At 38.4% G+C, this 15406-nt stretch overlaps 1 protein-coding gene across 4 annotated transcripts in view; it reads right to left on the reverse strand.

Annotated features, from left to right (window-relative positions):
* Positions 1–601: 601 nt before the first annotated feature.
* ACSL4 (acyl-CoA synthetase long chain family member 4) overlaps positions 602–15406 on the reverse strand; it is a 49107-nt gene continuing 34302 nt past the window's right edge. For all 4 annotated transcript variants that reach the window (XM_054038979.1, XM_054038977.1, XM_054038978.1 and 1 more), the window contains 11 exons: positions 15180–15318; positions 13481–13631; positions 11825–11948; positions 10595–10666; positions 9280–9419; positions 8554–8726; positions 8259–8333; positions 7588–7776; positions 6910–7024; positions 5443–5600; positions 602–3005 (listed from right to left, as the gene is read on the reverse strand). In XM_054038979.1, coding sequence (XP_053894954.1) covers positions 2848–3005; positions 5443–5600; positions 6910–7024; positions 7588–7776; positions 8259–8333; positions 8554–8726; positions 9280–9419; positions 10595–10666; positions 11825–11948; positions 13481–13631; positions 15180–15318 — 1494 coding nt within the window. In that variant the 3' untranslated portion in view covers positions 602–2847. The remainder of the gene's footprint in view (positions 3006–5442; positions 5601–6909; positions 7025–7587; positions 7777–8258; positions 8334–8553; positions 8727–9279; positions 9420–10594; positions 10667–11824; positions 11949–13480; positions 13632–15179; positions 15319–15406) is intronic.

Raw genomic sequence — 15406 nt, forward strand, 5'->3', positions numbered from 1 at the left:
TTGAAAGATTACTTTAACTTTCATACACACTGAAAATAATGATCCCCATCAATGAAAACATATGGGTACAATAGAGGGAAACTACTGAGGCCCAATAAATACATTGTATGAATTGCTTTTTTTAAGCATATAAGATCTGCCATCAGATCTAAGTGCACATAACTAGCTATTTCTTACAGTTGTTTAATTATAGTTTCTTTGTGGGGTTTAAGTGGTCTAAAAGCTATTTTAGTTCTTTAACAATGAATAATTTTAATACAGAAAGAAAACTAACATGTCTTCAAGACTAATAATCTGAAAAGCCCCTGTTGACATGGGCAGTATTTCCTGTATTCATAAACAAGTGTATGTGTTTAAGGAAAAGAGGCCTTTCTCTGGTCCCCTTTAATGACTGTTGAAAGTCCATGCAGAACTAGCAGCAGCCAACTTTAAATTGATTTGCTCCCCATCCCCAAGGGGTTTTAGCAAAATCACTTGGCAGTGTTGTGGTTTGACTAGAGGAGTTATGCATGTAAAAATAAATAAATAAATAAATAAAATGTTCCTTGAAAATTTAAAAAGAAATTGGTCCCAGAGGAAAGGACAGTTCAAGAGCTTATGGTTAACCAATCCATAACCATGATTTATTTTCACTTTGAAAGTTGGTTGAGCTGGGAAAAAGGGATTCACACATACACCTCACAGAAGGAAAATCTTGCCCTGATTGTTTTTTAAAATCACTATATACTGAAGATGTTTCATATAAAACCCTTCACTCTTTACAATGACAATATCAGATAATTTTCCTTTTTACCATCATATACACAACATTTAAATATTATGAATAGACAAAATCTATTTTATAAATACTTTAGATCAAAGTAAGTTATAATATCACAGTTGAGAGCCACATCTGTACAAAATGTAAGCAACATATATAAAATGATTAAGAAAGAAATTTAAAGTAGAACAGTCGCAAGAGCTTCCACTTTTTACAGTATTTATGGTTCAAGTGGTAACATCTAAGAGAGATACATGAGGCCAGAGTGCTAACTAAGGATTTTGAAGAAACAGTACAGGATGTTGCACACTCAGTGGCAAACCGTTATTGTATTATTTTGCCTCCTTCCCACTTCAGCACTTCTACAGTTTCCAGTTTTTAAAACAAACGTTTTCACAAACAGAAAGACAAAGTTCTACCTCAAGTGTTTTCTCTTCTTTTAACAAGTTTAATGAACAAAAATCGCTAACTAGAGACCAAGCTCATCAACTGTAAGTAAAAGAAGAATATGGGAAATGCTTGGCTTCCACCTGTGGCTTGTTTTGATTGACATATTTAAAAGGTGAACAGTAATACTTTTTAATAAGTTAATACAAAATGTTTTAGGCCCTGATCCTGTAAATTCTTACATGTGTTTAGCTTTACTCATAACTTTACTCATGTGAGTAGTGCTACATATATAACTAAACATTTGGAGGATCAGGGCCTAATATTTCAAAGCAATAACAGAATGTTGACTTAAAAGGTTCATAGCTGTTTAAAGACAAAAAATGATCTGAATGTTAGTTCTGCCTTTACTTGTCTGTAAGAGCTCAGTTCTATATGCTAGCTGATGACCTCACTAACAAGCAACAGTTCTTGCAGTGGGATTTTTTTTTTTTTTTAAATCTTTGTGTCAAAGTTGAAAATGCTGTTTTGAATTAAAAAAACATCGTGGCAAGTATAAAAAAATATTTCAGAACATTTAAAGTCTACTGGAGATAAGCTGTTCATAGAACACTCTTGAAGAATGAAATTCTGACTAGTTTGATTTTAAAAAAGCCTTTCAGTTCACCCTTCTTATTTCAGTAAAGTATTTTATATTCCTTTTTAGGCACTGAAAAGATTCATAATATAACTGGATGTGCAGAAGATTCAGTCTACTGTCAGTAATGCATTTTCAGTGCCATGTAATTAATGCTGTGGCCTTGAATAAATTCTGTAGTACGAGTGTTAATAATCAATAGGCCCAAGTCTTGGATCTTGTCAACCTGAGCTCAATGCAGGACATAACTGGGGTAGGATGGGGAGAGGTGGTATTTTAAGCTACCCTGCTGGCTCACAGCTTCTGAATACAAAGGGGCCATAGCAGAATCTAGAATTGGGCTTAAATGCAGTGCAATAATCTGAGATTTCTTTCCCTCTTCCATAAACTCAAATTCTAAAAAAAGCTTTATACATCTGTACTAGCCTTTTAGGTAACGTTGATAAACAAATCAGGTTCAAGTTAAACTATTCATTTTCATTTAATCTAGGACAGGACCTGAGATAAGACATTACACCAATACTTTTGCGAAAGCTGCAATGCTTTGTATTTAACGTTTTCCTACTTCATCTTCACTTTTTGTATAAGAAGTGCAAATCTTAAATGTGTTTATTTTTTCCCCTCTCCAAGTACCTTTCTCTGATGTAGGAATTATCATATTTACATTTTAACTCATTTTCATATTTGTATGGGGAACTGGAGAAGAACAGATGGGAAAGCAGTTGGAATATGGTATAGAAGCAGCAGTGGAAATCAGGTTATCAAGTCACATTGCTTCACATGATCACATCTAACTCCAAGGTGGAAGTGATCGAATGAAACAGTTTAAAGTGGGTAAGTGTTTTCGGCTAGCAGCTAGAAAGTTTGGTTCCATAAGCAAGTGTTTTTCCCCACAGGACCTGGCGTTACAGGTTAGGTAGGTCTTCGCTGATTTCATGTTCTGTCAACTACCTGTGGTATCTACAGTACACAAGGATGTCCAATATTCTGAGGCTTGAGTTTGTCCGGTAGGGTATGAGAAGGAACTTTCTGCAGAACTTTCTAGTCAATGTAGCTCAGACATTTATTTGCCTCCATACATTCGCTCGATATCATTGAGGTAATGGTTCTTTAATTCCTTCCTTTTCAATTTGAAAGCATCAGTTACTAGACCAGTCTCTGGGGTCCATGGTTCAGGGCTTAACCGTACTTTGATTGGTATTTCAAATCTCTCTAATTTCACTGCAGGGGCAATAAAAACAAAACACATTTATGATTACATTCACAGATAAAACACTGATTTATGCAACTTCATGAACAGGAATAAGACATATTCAGTAGTCTGCTGTACTATATAGTGGAATAGCTTCATATCAATACAGTCACGGAAGCGACTCACTGAAGAAAGAAAATGCAAACTTATGGTTGTAATACTTAGTATTTGCTATTACATCCAAGTATTCTAGTAACACATGCCATAGCATTTATCTTTTGTACAGCTCCAGTGGATTGGCACTGTAAATAAAAAAAAGTGCCAAACAAATGAGGATCACAGAATAAAATCTCAAAGCAGTAATAAAGTTTCACGCTAAATGAAAAGTGCAAAACAAATGAGTCCCTACCTCAAAAGAGATTGCATTATAGGCACAATTGGGTATAAAAAAAAAAAAAAAAAGTGGCTGTAGCATGCACTAGGAAGTTAGCTGTGAGCAAGGATTAAATGATCAGGACCATGATTACTATTATTCACAGCAGCAATTGAAGGATGAAACTGATTGTACTCATTCCATGCGATAGGATATGATGATCCACCCAAGTTTTATACATATATTTTTTTACTGTGCAGTTTTGTAGAATAATTTTAGTAGAACACAGTTGACAACTTTTAAAAGTGTGTGCGCACACAAATCCAACTACAGTATAAGCTAGGGATGAGTGCATATACACGTGTGCACTCTCGCGTTATGGACAACACTGCATGCACACTTTAGTCATAACATGGAGAGGGGTCAGATTTTCAAAACATGTTTAGGGGACATACTTGTTTCCAATGTACAGTCCATGGAGAACGATGCTAATTCATCTGTTGTTTTTCTGTGTCTTTTAAAAATATTCTTGGGGGGGTGGAAAAACAAATTGCCAAAAAAGTCTGTTCCAGCATACACTAAATGGGGTAAGTTTTATTCTTAGAAATGAAGTTGTTAAATCAGAAGAGTTCCAAAGTGAGCAAGCATTTCCTTACTTTTGTTAGTGTCATTTAAAGTCCTCATGGCCCTTAAAAAAAAGTCAGTTCCTTCAAATGAGAAATCCTTCCTTGCAGCCAACAGTGGCCAAATTATGAATCCTTGAAAATGAATTATCAATGGAAATGCTGAAAGTCATTAACGTTTTTAGATTACGTATTCTTCAGAGTAGGGATTGTCTCATTCTGTGTTTATACAGGGCCTAGCATAATAGGGCTCCAATCTCAGGTAACCCTTAGGCACTATCATAATTAACCATAATAACAATAAATAAGGATATTGGCTTTGTAATGTTAATACTTCAGCAAAACAGAGTAAAATGAAAATGAAATAAAACCACCACGCCCAATTAGAAACTGAATTTCCAAAACAGGCTATCACAATACAACCAGTAGATGGCAGTACCTGTACAATTATTAGAATCAGTGGCCACAAAGCTCCTGCTGTATGACCTAACTTTATAGCTTTAGACTGTTATTGCAATATAGTTTTGTTTTCATTTAGATATATGCCTTTTTGTGATTGAACTACAAAATGTTCTCCTAAAAACTAATTCCAAGATGATTAGTTTAATGTTCCCTTGGAACGAAGGCCAAAGGAAAAATCTTGGCCTTAGTTCTAGCTAAAAACATTGGAGCCGTCAAGGATTTTTTTCTATAAGCCAAACTCTTCGAGAAACAAGAATAAAAAAAAAAGTTATGTGGAAAACATTTTATGATTTACATGTAACACAATAATATAGAGTTTAAGTTTTTCATCAGTTCAATGGGACACATGGACATTTAACAAAACTCATGCAAAACAAAAAAAAACTTACACTGCCTACCATCCTCTTAGAATTGTATTGTAAATGTTATTTAACCTATTGTCCTGATTAAAATAGGCTGATTCTCATCTTGTGGGCATAAGTGATGAAAAAGTGTTTAATATGTACTCTATTAGTACGGTTATTGCCAAAATAAGTGAAATTGAGACAAAACCCAATACCATCTTTAGTGTTTCCTGTTTGGCCATAAAGTCTCAATTAATTTTCCTTGTTCCTTGAAAATTCACTCTACATTTCTTTGGCCTCATAGGCTATGTTAGAGAGCAGCCAGACCAACTTTTGGCCATTCATTCAGCACTACAACAAGGATTAGCAGAACGTTTTAAAACCAACTGTATCATGCATGTAACACTTACTGGACTGGATTCATAGTGTCCTGCTTTAGGAACAAGAAAATTGCCTGAAAGTGTGCTCCTCTACTCATATTCAGAGAATTTTGAATAGAGTCAAATCTTACCAACTACATCCAGAGGTAACATGTTCCACAGATTTCCCAGCAAGTTAGAAAACATGGGCGAGAGGACTAGATCTACAGATGTTTTGCTGCCTCTTTTCAGCTTCATGTGAAATTGGCTTAGTACAGTATACAAAACAATTCAGTTATACTCACTCTTATCTGCCACCTCTTTAATCTCTTTCAATATCTCAGCTTCCATGATAGGATTGTTACAGATTTCCACCCAAGTTCCCTGGACACCTTTCTGTTCAGCTAATACAGTCAGCTTCTTCTGGTTAGGAACCACAAAACTGATCACATAAGACTGATCACTAAAACAGGATGAGAGGACAAGAAAAAAAAAACCAGGCAAGTAAGAAGAATTTCAGATTGTCAATAATTACTTGAGTCTAAGTAAATATTCCCCAGTGCTTTATATAGCCAATTTCTTCCTCTCCTCCCCCCTCCACACTATTCAACCTTTATCATGAAGTTTTTTTAATAAGTGACTGGATTCAATTAGTCTCATATTTAGATCTAGAGAGAAGTTATAGTCTCTACTAAATCCAGTATCCAGCAAGTGAGTGCAAGTAAAGTCTCACCATCTACTCCTAAGGGAAGGTGGGGGACTTTTCCAAAGCCCACGGAAAATGCTTTGGATCAGGCTTTAAAGTGTCAAGATAAACACCACTGTAGCATTTGGACTGAAGGCCAAAACCATCTATAAACATTAGATTATACTTACGTTTAGCAAGAAGGCTGGTATTTTCAGTTTCCCTGCCCCTGCATTGGGGGCAGGAACATAGGCGGTGGGCTGCATAGGCTGGGGGAGGCTGTGCCTCCCCAAACAGCCAGCCATGGTCCCACCCCCTGCAGCGAGTGCTCCCTGCATGCAGCTCCAGTCCCTCTAGTGCTCCGGCTAGGGAGGCTTAGGTTGCGCGCCGCCCGCCTTCCTGTGCTCCAGAGCTGGGGAGGCTGCAACCGCCCGTCCTCCCAGGCTGGGGCCGCACGCTGCCCACCCTCCTGGTGCTCCTTTGGGGCTGGGGGAGCTAGCCGTGGGACTGGGTCCATGGCCACGGTGGGGGGGAGGGGAGGGAAGGGGAGACCAGCCTCCCCCAGCTGGTGGTTCACATGCCACCCATGGGCAGTAATGAGGGGAGTTGTGGAGGGAAACACATTACACACATCAAGGGAGCTTTAAGCTGATCCTGCACTTCCCCTATTCTGGTGCAGCTGGGAACCTGTTTGGCCTCAGCACTCTGCTAATTTACACATTGCTTCCCATTGTTCTCGAAAGGCCTGTGTACGCAGAAGACAGCTGTAGCATAGTGCACACTGACCACACCCCTCCCTCCTACTCCCTACAAGGCTTGCTGGGCACAGGGCCAGGATAGAACTCTTATGCAAGATCTGCACTAATCTGGGGACCCTCTGCACAGTGGGGGGGAAGCAGCCTCAGGGGTATTTCCATCCCCTTTACTCTTTTAGTGCTGTAGAGGGCCTTAGTGTTCTGGAGAATTAGGCCTACAATCTGCATTTCAGACAAAGGATTTTTGAATACCATAGGTAAATCAAGCATTAAATATAAGAATGCCCCCAAGTGAGTTTGAGGTGAAGAGAGAATATTAACGTAACTCTTACCTTTTGGCATAAGCACAGATATTGTCAATAAGCGGACAGTTCTTCAGTGCTGCCTCTACTTTACCCAGAGATACATATTCTCCTGCTTGCAACTTCACCAAATCTTTTTTTCGATCTAGGAACAGTTAGAAAGGCATGCTGCTTTAAAGGAGTTTAAATTCCTCCACTTGTATATACTCAGTTAAAATAATTTAAGTACCACATTTTAAATGCTTATTTAATTTTAATGGAATACCATGCAAAAGACTTAAAAAAAAAAAAAAAAAAAATACAAGAGAAGGAATGCCAAACAAATCACCTAGAAGCGGTTAGCGTTTAATTTTTAAGGAAATGTCCATTTTAAAAAATACCCTTAAGGAGTAATTTTCAGACTTGCAACTAACATTAAAAGTCACTGAGAATCTAAACTTTAGCCATTAATACATAAAAACAAAGTGGGAATTTTCAAAGTGAAGGCTGAGTAGAGACAGTAAATGAGATTACAGACAACAGCATCAGTTTCAGGGCTTCGCACAATCACTAAGTTTTGAGAATATGTTTTAACACCATGATTAAGCAAATTACTGAAGTGTGTAGCTTTAAGCATGAGTAGTCCTACTGGCTTCAATGATTCGCATGTGTGAGGTTATGCTCTTGCTTAACTGGCATTTAAATTGGCAAAAAGCGTAAGCTCCCAACCTATGATCTGCAGACACCCATCAGGATGAAATTCTCCAATATCTCCAGTACAAAACCATCTCTGGCCATTTTCATCCACGGAGAAATCCTCTGTCTTTTCTTCATTTTTAAAGTATCCCATAGAGACATTAGGTCCACCTATTATAATCTCTCCTCTAGGATTAGGCTTGTCTCTGCAAGTGTAGCCCCCTGAAAGTCAGATAAGTAAAACTGTTTTCAAGTCAGAATGATACAATATACATTCCTCTCCCAGACAAATATTGAAGAATGCACACACAAAATAAAACAGAAAAATATAAAGTGATTATCCATTTATCAAGAGATCACAAAATGTTAATACTCAGTTACATCAACATCGACAGTTGATTATGTGGACAGCAGGAAAACAGGCTAGGTAACAGTAAAACTAGTTACTTGGAGATCAAAATATTATACTCTTACACATATTATGCAATAGTGATAATGTATTTGCATGAATCTGAAAGGCTTGGTAGCTCTGCAGTTTGTCATCACTATCTGTTTGCTGTGTATCTTCAGGTTTGAACTCCAGCTAAACATTTTGACAAGAATGGTTCATATTCATGTTTTACCTGTAGCTTGAAACTAGCAGCCAGATTCACTGAAAGAATTAAGTAGAATGTGCTGAAAGAAAAAAAAAAAAAAGTTCTCACCTTCTTTCCAGTCTCTCAATTTAATCTCACAGCAAATAAGAGGTGCCCCAACTCTGCCAGTGCTATAGTCAGAAACTAGGGGAAGTTAGAAAGGAACAGTAAGATGGTGGCCAAAGGTTTTTTTTTAATCTGACAATATTGAAATGTAAACACAGAGCTGGAATAGGAAGGTAGCTATTAATTCAAGTTATTCTCTAGAAGTTAAGAGCTACAAATGTTTTCAACTGTACTTTAAAATTAAAGGATTCACACGTCTACATTAAACATGCATATTTCCAAGAGTATGTTAACATACCTTCAGTAATTGTTCCAGCTCCACAGGTTTCTGTTAATCCATAACCCTGGCCAACTGGACAGCAGAAACAGATGTTCATGAACCTTTGTGTCTGAGGCGAAAGGGGTGCTCCTCCAGAAAGCATCATACGCACATTTCCTCCTAGCAATGCTTTTACCTTTTTAAACAGCAGTCTTGAGGTAAAAGAAACCATATATAAAATATCACTTGTTCTGCTCCTTTGCAGGAAAGGCTAGAGACTCTAATACCCCTCCTTACCTATTCAGCTGTGACATATCTAACAAGTAATAAGATTCACAGATTTTAACGGCCCAAAGGGACCATCATGATGATGTAGTCTGTCAAGTATTACCCAAGCCATAGAATTTTACGCAGTAACTCCTGCATCTAGCCCAATATCTTGTAGCTGAAATAGAGCATTTCTTTTAGAAAGACATCCAGTCTTGTTTTAAAAAAATCCAAGAGATGGAAAATTTACCACATTCCTGGGTAATGTGTTTCAATGATTAGTGGCCCTTACTGTTAGACTTTCATCTTATTTTCAGTCTGAACTTTTCTGAATTAGACTTAGTCAGTGGATCTTGTTATGCCTTTGTTAGCCTGGAGTCCTCTAAGTACCAGATTATCTACACAAGGAGAATTGCTTATAGACTGTGATCAAGTCACCCCTTAATATCTGATAAATTATATACATTGGAAGATATTTGAACCTTTAACTGTACTTACATATTACACAGAGGTGCATCATACCCCCTTTTGATCTGTTCCAGTTTATAGTCATAGCCTATCTTGAACAGAGTTCTCTGAATATAGTTCATCTCTTGGACTTTACTCATGACATTCTTATAAATTCGGTCCATTATTTCCTACAGCGAAGATTGAAAAGGGGACAAAGTATTACTACTTCTGATTGAAAACATGCATCAAACTAACTAAAAAACAAAACCAGAAAAGTACTGTTCATTTTAAATGGATGATTTCACTTTAGCTATGCAGTCTCTGCCAAATTGTTGTATAATACTTAACATTTTCCCTTAATATGTCATCTATTTAATGAATTTATATTCTATTCCATCTCAGGACTATTCAAGGTGGTAGAATAATGTGTGGAAATGGGTAATGGAAATGAAGGACAAGGTCACATTTTTTCCTTTCCTCATCCATCCCACCTCATAAACCTCTTAAGTTATGAAGGTGATTGCCTAGGAAAAAGAAAAAGGCTCACATAATAAAACATTTTAATATGGCAATCTGGCCTTGTATAATCAGTCCTGGGCAAGTAACCAAATTACCTCTGAGCCATTTAGAAGTGTTCCAATAGTTAACAGTACCACTGACTCACTTCTACAAGCTGCATCTTAAACCTTAGACTTTTTTTAAACACTTTTCACATCAATGTTGTTAGCCATCTAGTGATGTTGCTGGACTGAATATATGGAAAAATAAAAATGTCCTTGCTAATGTCTAAGTCTGCGTGTCTGTCATGGAGGTCACAGATTCTGTGACTCTCCATAATCTCTGTGACTTCTGCAGGGGATGGTGTGGCTGGCTCAGGGGCTGCCCAAACAGCAGCAGCAGTTTGGGTGTGGGAGGGGGCTCAGGGCTGGGTCAGGGGGTTGGGTTGCGGGGTGGCACTTGTCTCGGGCGGGGGGGGGGGCAGAGAAGAGGGAGCTCCCCCGGAAGCGGCTGACATGTGCCTGTAGCTCTTAGGTGGAGGGGCCGGGGGCTCTGCACACAGTCTATGCTTGCATGCACCACCCCCAGAGCCCCCATTGGCTGCAGTTCCCCTCCAGGCTGCCAGCCCCTCGAACCCCTCTCCAGCACCAGTGGGGTCCCAGGCCATGCACTGCCACCTCCCCTCCCCCCATAGCACCCACAGCCTCCCGGCCCAAGTTTTAGTTAGGGGTATATAGTACAAGTCATGGACAGGTCACGGGCCGTGAATTTTTGTTTACTGCCAGTGACCTGTCCATGACTTTTACTAAAAATACCCATGACTAAAACGTAGCCTTAATCATGTCCTCTACCTTCTCATACTTACAGGCACAGCCGCTATGAGTGTGGGCTTCAGTACAGTACAGTCTCCTTTGCTTCCCTTCTTAATTTTACTTGACTGAAATAAAGACAAAACGTGAAGACGTTAAACTGAGAAACTGGTGACTGGTTAGGGGAGAAAACCTAATGTGCAGTTTCTGAAGTTCTCCCCCTCCTTCCCCAGATTATTATTTTCTCAGTGGGGTGGAGCAGAAAGGTATATTGTCAGCCTCATCTCATGCCAAATATATCTGCTGAAATCAAAGCTTGCTAGAACAAGCCATGTTATATATATCATTTTTGCTTTCTTTATTCATCCTTCTAGTATTTTTTTTTTGTATGGTGTGACTTCAAGAGGGTGATTTTCAATTGGAACCAAGTTATGATGATCCCTACAAATCCATCTGACATTGATTTGTTGTTTTCTTGGTGCCTCAGTGTTTCCAAGCTGTGCATCTGCTGGCTAGTTTGCATAACAAACTTGTATTCATTTTCTCTTCTACTTTATTACATTCTTCAGCATGTTTATGGTGTTCTCAGTTATTTACATTTGGAGGCTGCAGATACATATTGCAGCCTTTCATTGATCATTTACCCATTTCCAGCCAAGTACCTCTGCCCCTTCAGTCAGCTAATGGAGGATTTTCTGTTATGGGTTTCACCTCGTTGACAACTATTAGGCAAGCAAAAGAGAACCAAAAGCTGACTAAAGGGGCAAACTAGTGATTTATAAAGCAATTATTGGCCAGGCAGGGCAGGCTCAGCAGAGCTTTTAGACAAACTAATTTTCTTTTATGTGTATTATCCAACGGTTAAATCATTTTTTTTTAAATCATAGAACTAAAAGAACATTTAACACTCATAGCCAGCTATAGCAAAAATCAAGTGCAGTTAGTCTTTTGATACCTGTTGTGACAATGGGAATCCTGAAACTACTGAGGCAGAAAGAAAAACTTACGTGCAGTCATTTGGTTTTCTTTTAATTTACAGGTAATTCTGACTTTACCTAAAGATGACGAAAGCTCAAAATTTAGATAGAAATGCATGTTATGTGGTCTATTGTACAGTTTCACCAGGAGCTTAGTTTTGTTTGTGGCTACGTTTTCAGAAGGTCCTACTGCTTTTGACATTAACTGCATTGTATATCATATTTTTGCAAGACAAATGACTGACCAAGAAAAATAAAGTACAACCACCAAGATTTTGCTTAACCACTGTGCTGAAAGTTTCCCCTCACCTGGTCCGATAGAGTGAGTGGAGAGGAGTATCCAATCCTGCAGCCATAGGTAACGCAGGACATTTCTGCTGTCAATTCTAATACATGAGCCAGAGGCAAGTAGCCAACGTAAGTGTCCTTGGGTCTAGCAAAGCAAGGATTATATAATTAACTTGGGGATCCAAGAGTGAGCGAGCTGAAAATATTTTATCTAGTGCAACAGAGGATTGTATATTCAAGAACAAAAAGACAGAATTACTAGTTTTCCAAAAGTCTACATCATAACAGTTCACTACTGGAGTCTATTCTCCTGTATGCGGTAACCACACTGGGAATTCTCTAAGCTCAACATTTGAAAGTCCCATTGCAGTTGATGGGAATTTTATCACGAACTTCAACAAGGGCAGGATTTCACCCACTGATTCTAGCAGAGGGAGTCTTCTTGCAGTGAAACACGGGAGGTCCTTAGTGCTCCAACTGCCTTTTCCTTTCCAGTGGCAGGTCTCTTATCCCAGTAACAGAGTTAAAGCTGAACCTAGCTTCTATTTGAAGCCTGACAATCAAAGCCCCTCCACCTTCAAATCCCTCCTCTCCTTCCCCTTCCATCCCCCCCCCCCCCAAAAAAAAATTAATAGCAGCACCTCATTTTAAAAGATTTTAGTAGAAGGTGGATCAGTCACTAAAGCCTGAAGCTCATTCATTCTGTGACCTTGAGTTGAGAGCTAGAGAACTTTCAGCACAGAACCACATAAATATCCCACAATGAAGAGGTTTCTTGTATGTGGGTCATTTCAAAGGTGTCATTCCCCTCACGAACTTGCTGAGAAGGGGGTGCAGGGATACCAATTTATCCTTCAACACACTGAAGAACCCTCATGAAAGTTTGCCATTACTTGGTTACTGAATAGCCAAAACTTAATATATTTCTCTGTTCATTTTATTGCCTATTTTATCTCAATATATAAGCTTAATAAAAATAATTTAAAAAATGAAAGACCAAATTAGCTGCCAAATGAAAGTGGTCTTTTAAACCAGCTTGAAGTGAGCAAGGTGTTTAAGCAGATTTTGTATAGCACATGTAGAAGGATCTATACGGGCCCGGTCTCATCAGACCCCCGGAATAGGCAGGCCTTTGACAGATTCCTTGAAGTTATCTGATCTGCTCAAAAATTTCTGCTTAGAAACCACCAGCCTCTGCATTCCACTTTCTCAGGAATGCTGATAAGGACAGGGAACCAATAATAATCTACAGACAGATACCCTGTGCAAAAAGATATGATCAGACTCTCCCCATAGTGATCAGTTATGATGGATATCTTGAAAGTACATCTCAGGAGGAGACATAACTAAAGAAGTCATACTGTCTTCTATCTTTTTTAATCTCATTTAGTTGTAGAAACATCATAACAGGACTAAAGAGCTAGAGACACTCTTACGGTTGTGTCCAAGAGCATGATAAATTCAAAGTGATTCCAGAAATATCACTTCATATATGATGTAAGATTAGTGGATAAAAAACAGAATTTGCTGAAGTTCATATTTTTAAAAGAAACAGTCACCAGGAATCTCAAAATTATACAAGTGATAGGTTTTCTAGAATCCAGGAACATTTATTCCAATTAAATAAAACAAAATATGATATTTTATACATACATGGAGCAACTGAGCATTTCTTACCCTAGTCCAGGTATTCTCTCACACTGGCCTGTCATTCCAGCTATCAAGTTCTTATGCATCATCATCACTCCTTTAGGTCTCCCAGTAGATCCACTAGTATACATTACTAAAGCCAGGTCTGTGGGAACAGGTTTGCTTGGAAGGATGTCTGCTACAAAAGGTACAAAGGGGGAAGAAAAAAAATCATTCACATGGACTTTAGCAGGAAGTGATTACTTCTTGGACAAACTAAGATGAAATCGAAGCTCCAGAAAGAGTAAACTAAGTTAACTGGTCTTCATAAGAGACTGACAAACAAAGTTAGTGATGATCTATTGGTAAGCAGACCAGGAAAAAGAAAAAAGTGGCAGATCCCGTTAGGGACAACAAGCACCAGCAGATTCAAATCAAGGCAATAGGTTAAGTTGGAGATAGATTTGGCTAGAAGTGTAATGTCATTGCAGAGTTTTCACTGGTTAAACCTAATGAAGTTCTAGTCAAACCCTTTAAAATAAAGCCTGGGAGAAGTGCAGAAGAGGCTCATACTTTGGAGTGATGAGGGACAAACTCATACCAAGTTTTCTATTAGTAACAGCTCTAAAGCCAGGCTGTAAAGGCTAAAAAACACATGGTTTGTGGGTTTTGTTTTTTTAAATATTTTGAAGTCCGGATGCCTTGAAAAATCTCACACTTGGTGGAAAAGTGAGTTTAACAGACCCAGAAGCCAGTATATATTAAGCTAATAAACTTATGAAAATAAACTAAACTTGTTTTAACTCAGTTTGCTGCCTTGACATTTATTCTCTTTTGTCCTGATTATGGTGAAATCCCCCTCAGGCTGATGACTTTGCAGCAGAAAGGGGAGCAAAGGTGGGAGTGGGAGGACATTTAGGGGAGTTCTCAAAAAACAAACAAAAAAAAAACAAAACAAAAAAACTACCTCTATCCCTTTGGGCTGGCAACAAGTTCAAGAAATCAGCAGCTTACCACAGAGTAAGCAGCTCTACTGAATGTGTACTTCCTTGCATAAGCCTCCAGTTCCTGCCAACCAACTCCTTTAACTGCTCACATCTTCTCCTTTCCAGTAGCACAGAGGAGCTGGCCGGCAGAGACGGTAGACCTGGGTGGCAGGAAGCAAATCCTCATAATTGCTCACTTCCTCCTTATGGAACCTGGTTTCTCACTCCAGCCAACCAATTATAGTTCTCAGTGATTGGCGGAGGGAGGAATCCAGTGCTTATCCCCCTGGCCTTAGGGGTCTTCTAGCTACAAAACTGGTCAGAAAGACTTTTCTAAAACAAATGCTCATCCCGGTCATCAGGAAAGAGAAGAAAAAAAAAGTGATGGAGTTTTTAAAATGTTCATTAAAACAAAACAAAAATAGCCAAGCCTGACCTTAATTCTATACGACCTTCCCTTATTTTAGAAAAAAGTGAGCTTAGTCAAACCATGCCAGTCACATTCTAAAATTAAACTGAATAAAGGAATATCTGAAAAAGTCCATTTGGGACAATGTAACATTAAGATAAAAGACTCAAAAATGTTACTTTTACTTTTCCACTTTTTAAAAAAATATTGAGGTGGACTGGTAATTTTTCTACAGTAAATGTCAGATCCTTTTTAGGTTAAATGGACATACTTCTCCTCCGCTACATATCCCTCCAAATCAAGTTCAATCACTTACTGGACTGCTTGGGTAATCCTGATTTGGTTCACTTACAATTTTCTGGTTTGGCTCCTAATTCTTCTACAGTCTGCATACTATGAATCTCTAGTCCTTCAGGGTATTCAGATTTATTGATAGTCTTCTTATCCACATAAATGATATGTTTGAGACAGGGGATTTCTGACAATGCAGTCTGGTGAACAAAGAGGAAATTTAGTACTTACAGTAATGTATATTATAAGATTACGGTGAAATACAGTTGACAAAAAAAGTTGTTCCCA

The sequence above is a fragment of the Malaclemys terrapin genome, chromosome 9 (assembly GCF_027887155.1).
Source record: "Malaclemys terrapin pileata isolate rMalTer1 chromosome 9, rMalTer1.hap1, whole genome shotgun sequence".
Taxonomy (NCBI): Eukaryota; Metazoa; Chordata; order Testudines; family Emydidae; genus Malaclemys; species Malaclemys terrapin.